This window comes from Theobroma umbraticum, unplaced genomic scaffold (assembly GCF_002168275.2).
Source record: "Theobroma umbraticum cultivar Fairchild unplaced genomic scaffold, ASM216827v3 scaffold_86.0, whole genome shotgun sequence".
NCBI lineage: Eukaryota > Viridiplantae > Streptophyta > Magnoliopsida > Malvales > Malvaceae > Theobroma > Theobroma umbraticum.
Genome location: NW_018397263.1, coordinates 7,734,533 through 7,742,799, shown reverse-complemented (window position 1 = coordinate 7,742,799; position 8,267 = coordinate 7,734,533). Strand labels below are relative to the sequence as shown.

Below are 8,267 nucleotides of genomic sequence, written 5' to 3'. Positions count from 1 at the left end.
ACATCGATGAACGGCGGTCGATGATAGTCCGACACTAGGATCTAGGCAGAAGAAAAGGAGGTAAACCTAGAGAGAAAAGGGGAACAAGAAAAATAAGAAAAATTAAAAAAAGATTTTGGTTATTTTTATATACCAATGAACGACATCATTTTAAGGGTTACTTTGGAGCATCAAATCGAGGAAATCTTGTAAGGAGGGGAGGAAAAATAGTTTTTCGGGGTGGTTTGAGTCAACCTGACCCGTGTCTCTACACCACTCAAGCCCACTAGTATTGGGTTTTCTTTGATTTGGGTTCTCATACTCATTAAGGTACGTATTCTTTTACCCATTTTTTCTTTTTATTTTTTTGGAGTTCTTTAAGTTAAATATTTTCTTCCATTTGTGTATTTAATTTCTTTCTTTCATATAGATCCAAATTTGAAATAACAAAATGTCTTTTAAAAATTCTATGAATAATAAAAACAAATGAAAATAGTTTTTTTGTATTCATTTATTTGTTTTCGTACATAAAATTTTTTAGAAATAATAAAAATTATAAAATTTAATTATTGTTATAAACCTTTTAAAAGAGAATAATAATAAAAAAAAAACATGTTTAATCATTAACTACTGTTTATAGAGTGTTGTATGCTTAAAGAGCTTAATATGGGTTGTCAAGGGTATTAATTGTTGCTGTTCGCTGTCCAGGTTGCCAGTTGTTCACTATTTGACATAGTTTTGATTTTATACTTTTTCCATCCAAGTAGCTCAATAGACAATTCGAGAGAAGATTTATCTCTCTAGACATTTATATGCTATGAAATAAAAATGTTTTTCCCTCATTCAATTTTGGGTATATTTTTGTATTGAAAACTAATTTTACGTACCCGATTAGGTAGCACGGACGGATCCTTTTCTAATTGTTGTTAGAATAATTTTAGCGAGCAAGACATCAACGAAGAAGCAACAAAAAATGAGAGGCAGAATTGAGGATCCATTTGGAATATTTTCCCATTTCCCAATACCCGCAGCCCAGACAATGTTCGTTGTTCGAAGCTTTCCACGTTTCGATCCGTCGTGTTTACTCCCGTAAGTACAGCTTCTGGCGGACGTCGTGAAACAAAACAACATTTTTCGACACCTATTTCCGCCCCTCCTTTTCTCCCGATATTTACAATTTAGGGAATCTTCCGTGGCACACGCTTTCTCGATTTTTTGTGCGGAAGGTCCCCAAAATGCCATTACTTTAAACGGATTTAATGGGAGTTTAGACTTTTGTTCGTTTGGGTTATTTCGAACCAAGAAAAATGGCAAAGGTGTAAATAAACGAACAAGAGGAGGGCATTCAAAAAGTAGGTATTGGTTTAGTTGGCATCCCGTCTCCCTCGCTTCATTCAACAAAAACTTTCATTTTGGTGTGTTTCGGTCTTTCTCTTTCCTTCGACTCCCTGGAGGAGAAACTCTCATCAAAGCTTTACCCTTTCTCTCTCTGCTTTGTTTTTTTAATCTCTTTTGGATATTTGGGAGAATACAATTTGCCAAACCAATCTCCAATAACCAAATCGAAGAAAGCTCGTTTCCTTTTTCTGTTGTTTGTGGAGAGAATAACGACGTAAAGGAAATGGCTCTCAAGTTGAATCCAATGATCTTGCCTTCAGCTCGCAAGCTACCTTGCCATTCCAATACTTTTAGATCTCCCAGGGTCTCCATGGCATCCACTCTCCATTCCACTCCTAAGTCAGTATATATTTTTCCCTTTTTGAATCATGGGGAATTCTGCTTTTTATTTTACCAAACATGGATTTTTTTTTTGAACATTGGGATCGTTTCTATTCAATGCTGAAATGAACTTAAAATTTTCTGGATTTGTTTTTTCTGATCTCATGCATTTGTTGTCTTCCCAATGTGGTCTGGTGCATTGGGAATTTTTCTTTCTTTGGGAATCCATGGGGGCTTGTTTTTCTTTTTTTTTTTGTGGTATTGATTTGGGGTTGGTAGGATACCCTTTTTCTTGAATTTTAGTGAATTTCAGTTCCGCTTTCTGTTTCGGATGTTATGTTTGCATGTTACTAAAAATCAAGCTTCTTGGGACATAATTCATGTGATTTCATTTTCTTTAAACTTTCTCAGCATTTTATTTAATGTGCCTGTTTTTGCTCTTGATGCATGCAAGTCTCTTTGTTTATTTTTATTATATAATCTTTTCTATTTTCTTGCATCATTTTTCTCTATCCAATATTGTTGTTGGGGTCGCTTTGCTTCTTCTTACGGTAATGATCAAATTATTATTGTTATTATCTTAATAATTTTGTTGATTTTGCAAATTGGATGTGGTCCTCCCTGATTGTCCTTTTCAGTTACCAGGACATGTATGCATTATTTAACTGTTTTGTTTCCCATTTGTTGAGAGTTAGGTCAGATTATTATATATATATATATATATGTTAACTTATTCCCTTGGAACTAGGTGCTGTTGGGTGACTGGTTTCAATTTCTATTGGTATCTTTCATTTAATTGTTTAAGATGTGCTTGTTTCTTTTCTATTTGGTTGGAATTGGGAAGCCATTTGATTCTTTTTCTTGAACAACAACCTTGTGTTTGAGGTTTTCCCTTATAAACTCTCTTTTGATAAGTATATCATTAAATTATTATGTGAGCAATCCCTTGGCCAAACAACTGGGAAACAAGAAAAGGATAGATTAGTGAATCAATTGTGCACTTAAAAAGTTAAGAGGTCTCCTCTTATTTTATCCTTTAGGAGCTGCCATTCTCTTAATTGAAGAGTGGTCCATTATAGCACTGCCTATCATCCTGTATTTCACCAACTCATGATTTTTCCATTACGCGACTTATTTGATCTTTTAAGTATTCATTAATGAGACAGATATGGTCATTTGCAATTCCTTACAACTTCAACTTCCTTTCTTCTCTTTGCTTATGGCATCACGGCTTTTCCTGCTTGTATTGATAGTGAGCGGTTGCCATAATTTTTTCATTTTTATGACAAATGGTTCCTTTCTTTTTGGCTTTATAAGATTTGAATATGGTTCCAATAGTTGAAGCAGCAATTGTACTTATTCTGTTTAGCTTTCATGTTTTTTCTGTCTCAATATTTGTAGTGAAATCTTTGATTTTCTCCTCTTCGCATAACACAACTATAAACAATTTTCCTTCAAACTTATTACTACGATAAATTAAGATTGACAGAAGCTGTCCGAGTTTCCTTATATACCTTTCTGATGTTACATTGAGTTAAAAACCTGTTACTTCCAAGGCTTGTGATGTTAATTCATAAGGTATTGCATTCATATTCTCTGATTCTCTCGTATTATCTCTAGCATACATGCAGTCTTTCTTTATAAGCTCTCAGCCGAACCTAAAATTGCCATGTTATCAGTGCTTCGTAACTTCATAAATGAATACTGACATTAAAATGCCGTCATAGCACAGTGTGCATAGAAAGGACCAGAATACTGCAAAATAAGCACTTTGGACTATTACAAGAGAAGTATATTTTAAGAGATTTGAGATTTGCGTCGACTTAGACTATATGCAGCCAAATGCTCCATGATCCAGATCAACCAATTTGTTGCAGAGTTGAATGTGTCGGAATATTTTCTGACCTCCAATCTTCTTTTTGAGTTTCCTATTGCTTTGTTATTTTAAGAACGATGAAGAGGAAACAGAGAAGAAGGAAGCTATTGAATTTTCTGCATTTTGTCATTTATATGTGCAATTACTGCTATGAATTTGAAGACAATAAGTCCTACCGGTGCCCATGAAAGTTGTTACTGTAACAGCACATAAAAGCTTATGTTACTAAGTCCATTCCTCCCTTTATCTCTTGGTTACAGAGAGGTCAACAATCTAAAGAAGCCATACTGCCCTCCACGAGAGGTACATGTTCAAGTTACACATTCCATGCCACCAGAAAAGATAGAGTTGTTCAAGGCCTTGAATGATTGGGCTGAGAAGAACATTTTAGTGCTCCTGAAGCCGGTTGAGAGTAGTTGGCAACCAAGTGACTTTTTGCCACTACCTGAATCAGAAGGATTCTATGATCAAGTCAAGGAATTGAGGGAAAGGTCCAAAGAGCTTCCTGATGATTATTTTGTTGTGTTGGTTGGAGATATGATCACAGAAGAAGCTCTTCCAACTTACCAGACAATGCTAAATACTCTGGATGGCGTTAGAGATGAAACTGGTGCTAGCCTTACTCCTTGGGCTATCTGGACCAGGGCCTGGACTGCTGAGGAAAATAGGCATGGTGATCTTCTCAACAGGTATCTGTACCTCTCTGGACGAGTGGACATGAGGCAGATTGAGAAGACAATTCAGTATCTGATAGGATCAGGAATGGTAAGATCATCATTCTCCTTTATTTTCTTGCATTTTTTTGGCAAAATTTTGATTATTTCTTGCCCGTCTTAGAGTTTGGTTACTCCATATAGACAGGAAAAATAGAAAATATTATGCATGCAAAAGGAAAGCCCTTTTCTCCATCTGGAGCTATCCCAGTAACTTCCTTTAAGAGAACTTTGATAAAAAATGGACACTAGTATCCTGATGGCATATTACGAAGCGATATCTTGTTTTGGCCATAAATTTTCTGAAATCGAAGCTTCTGCCTAGATTTCATTCGTAATAAGTTTCTCAATTTCTTATTACTGATAAGATTTATTTATGTCAGCTGGACTCATTTTATTATTTGGAATATCATGAAAATATGTTGGTGTTTTATGGTTCATACTCTGGAATACTAGTGTGGAACCACCTATTTTATTGTCTGTATATATTTGTATAGTCTAAAACATGAGCAAGTATAATGGTCTCTTGATTGGTGTAAGCTAAGGAAACTTTAATTGAGCTCTTTTTGCATGGGCAATTTGATCTTTTAGATGAACCTATGCATCAGGTCAGCAACCATAATGGACTCTGTGTGAAGTTGATGCCTTAAATGCTACTTTCATTAACTTTGTCAATGTTAATTTATTGATGGCTTTGAAATTGTTTGTTCTAACAGTCGACCTTCTCCTTACATTAATTTCTTTTCCTTCTGGTTTATTGCTAGGATCCTAAAACAGAAAACAACCCCTACCTGGGTTTTATCTATACCTCATTTCAAGAGAGAGCAACATTCATTTCCCATGGAAACACAGCAAGGTTAGCTAAGGAACATGGGGACTTGAAACTGGCTCAGATATGTGGTATAATTGCTTCAGATGAGAAACGTCATGAAACTGCCTATACTAAAATTGTGGAGAAGCTCTTTGAGATTGATCCTGATGGCACTGTATTGGCCTTAGCTGACATGATGAAGAAAAAAATCTCAATGCCAGCCCACCTAATGTTTGATGGCCAGGATGATAACCTATTCGAGCACTACTCAGCTGTTGCTCAGCGGATTGGAGTCTATACTGCTAAGGATTATGCTGATATATTGGAATTTCTTGTGGGAAGATGGAATGTAGAGAAGCTGACAGGTCTTACTGCTGAGGGATGTAGGGCGCAAGAGTTTGTGTGTGGACTACCTGCAAGGATTCGAAGGTTGGAGGAGAGAGCTCAGGCTAGGGCTAAGCAAACATCCACTGTTCCTTTCAGTTGGATTTTTGAGAGGAAATTGATTGTTTAATTGTATTGCCTCTAGACTGCTACGTACTACTGCTGGCAAGACTGTTCTGTGCTATCATCATTTCAGTGGAACCTTGTGCGTGAGGAGATGTGTAGTTGGTTGCAGTAGGTCAACAGAAAGAGGACAAGTGTAGTTTGAGTGTGTTAGGTCATTTTGCCCCTTCTACTGGGTAACTAGACACGGTTGTTATTTTGCTCTAAAACGTGCTCGGTAAGCGTTTTCTGTTTTGTCAAAATAGAATGTTGATGTAAGCTAAACATACATTCTCTCCCCATGAATGTCAGTGAGTGGGGTTTTTTTTTTTTTTTTTTTAAACAAATTCAAATAATGAATGTTGGTAACTTCAGGGTTGTAAAAAAAGTGAAATGGTTTTAAGATTGAGGCAAATTGAAACTATCTTGGCATTCCACCCTTTTTACCTTTTCCATTTAAGCATGTGAATTCATTTATGCGATTTATATCTTCTTAATTCAATCATTGAAGATTGGTTTTAGAACGATGTGCAATGTTGTTTTCCATTTATTTACAAGCTAGCTGACTATTTAATTGATAATAAAGAAACTAATTTTGTTGAAAAACAAAATTTACAAGGGAAAACTTTGTTCTTTAAATTTCATAAAAAGAAGTATTTAGATAGCCGCTTTGGAAATAAAGATACAAGTAGCATAAGATGATTTTAATAGCTAATCAATATCATTAGCGTTTTCATTCCATGTCCTCCTTTGATTAGGACCATTAATACAAATATATTAAGGAATCGAAAGCACATGAATTGAAACAACAAAGACAACCCAAAACAAGACCTCCCATAAAATGAATAGAAAAGCGAAAACAAATTTCAGCAGCACAGCAGGCACTAATTACCATGCCATCATCAATATAGAATTTAGACTTGGAAAGGCCATGGCCAGTCCTTCAAATCCTCATCCTGTTGCACTTTTGCACTCATCTTCATAGCTGTAGAATTCCCATTAACATCACCTCCCACATATGCATAGCACTTCAAGAAGAAAGCAAGTGTTAAAACCACCCACTCCAAGCAAAAGATGAGCGCACAAAGCCCACCAGCCAGCTTCAAGATCACTGCGCCATCATCTTCCCTCACGTAAGACTTCAAATTACCAAGAAAATCACTTGTCCTCGTGAAGATCAAAACTGACACTGATCCTTGAAATATTGCTGTCAACACGGTCGCCACCATGTGGGCTGCATACCATCTGTTAGTCCCCGAAGAGGCGGCGGCGTAGCCGGACACTGCCCCTGCTATGGTTGAGACGTGAAGGAGAATCAAGAAGAAGCCAAAGAGGGAAGGGAATAAGCGCAGAGAAAGTGTGAGGAAAATGCAGCTAGAGGCTGCACCAAGAAGGATGTAGTTGCAGAAGAGGAAGAACTTGTGAGTGTGGTAGTGGGATCGAGTGATTGTGGTTTGAGAAATGGTGTTTAAGTGGATAGCCATTCGCACTTGGGGAGGAGGGCGGGGTCGGGAGTTTGCTGAAATTTTGATGGATTTCCTAATAATTTTCCGACTTTGAGAGGTGGGGAATGATTGATTTTGAGAGGGGATAATTTGTGCGCAGATATAAAGGGTGGAAAATGTGGAGAGTGAAGGTCTACAACGGATGATTGGACAAGAAGAATAATTTCGTGGCCGTTGGGAGGACCCACTTTAAACAAAATGTAACGGCTAGTTTGCCTTGGGTTCTATCTAAATTAAAGCCAACTCTTTTTTTAATTTGGCTTTGCTACTTCTGAAGTATCATGGTCTTGTTGGAGATTTTTAGAAATTATTTGTTGTTTCAGGCGTTGTTATTCTTTCCTTAATTCTATTATTTCTGATTTTATCTTTTTGATTTCAGAATTTAATTCTTGTTTGATTATCTTTTTTGGTTTTATTCTTTCATATGGATCAAAAATGATATTTTTTATGTTGTATATTGGATCTTGTTCTGTTGTTTTCTCTAATTTATTCTCAGTGGACGATTTTATAGTTTCTCTTAATTTTTCCAAATATTCTTTTTTGAGAGTTGGATCATGGATTTTATCTATGATTTCAATTATAAATTCTTGGTCTTTTGTTAAAACTTGAATTGAATTTTTAGTTTCAGTTTCTGATTAGGAGGATAGAGATGTTGTTTGGATTTCATCTATCTATAATTCTTCTGTTGATTCTAAAAGAGTTTCTGTGTCTGTGGAGGATTCTATCAGAATTTCATTTTTTTTATTCAATTTCTTCTCCTAGTTGTAGTTGATTAATTTTTCTTTTGATTTTACAGTATTTGGAAATATGTCCTCTTTTTTCACATTTAAAACATTTTATTGTTCTATCTAATTGTTTAGGTTCTTTATTTTTTTCTTTTAATTTTTTTATATTGTTTATACTTTGGTGTTTAAAACTTCAACATTTCATTCATTACATTTAAATTCCTTTTGTGGATATCTAATCAAAACAAAAGAAAAAGGAATCCCGATACAAAATCAATATGAAAATATCCAATTATTGGATCAAGAGACTATCAATAAATTAAAATCTCAAAATTATAATTATATTCATTTCGAATTAATTCAAGTAAGAGCAAAACCTCTAACAAAAGAAGGGTTAGACAGCTCAATATTAATTATATTAAGAGATAAAAGACATCTTCGATCTAATGATTC

General features: G+C 35.4%; 2 protein-coding genes across 2 annotated transcripts; one reads left to right on the top strand and one right to left on the bottom strand.

Moving 5' to 3' along the window:
- The first annotated feature begins 1,365 nt into the window (after positions 1–1,365).
- Positions 1,366–5,995, top strand: LOC110420239 (stearoyl-[acyl-carrier-protein] 9-desaturase, chloroplastic-like). Its single transcript, XM_021433482.2, has 3 exons — positions 1,366–1,716; positions 3,835–4,339; positions 5,052–5,995. Exons 1-3 carry the CDS (start codon positions 1,601–1,603, stop codon positions 5,610–5,612), a joined length of 1,182 nt encoding a protein of 393 aa, XP_021289157.1. The 5' UTR covers positions 1,366–1,600; the 3' UTR covers positions 5,613–5,995.
- Positions 5,996–6,286: 291 nt separating this feature from the next.
- LOC110420575 (uncharacterized) lies at positions 6,287–7,160 on the bottom strand. Its single transcript, XM_021433937.1, has one exon. It carries the CDS (start codon positions 7,066–7,068, stop codon positions 6,499–6,501), a length of 570 nt encoding a protein of 189 aa, XP_021289612.1. The 5' UTR covers positions 7,069–7,160; the 3' UTR covers positions 6,287–6,498.
- Between the last annotated feature and the right edge of the window lie 1,107 nt (positions 7,161–8,267).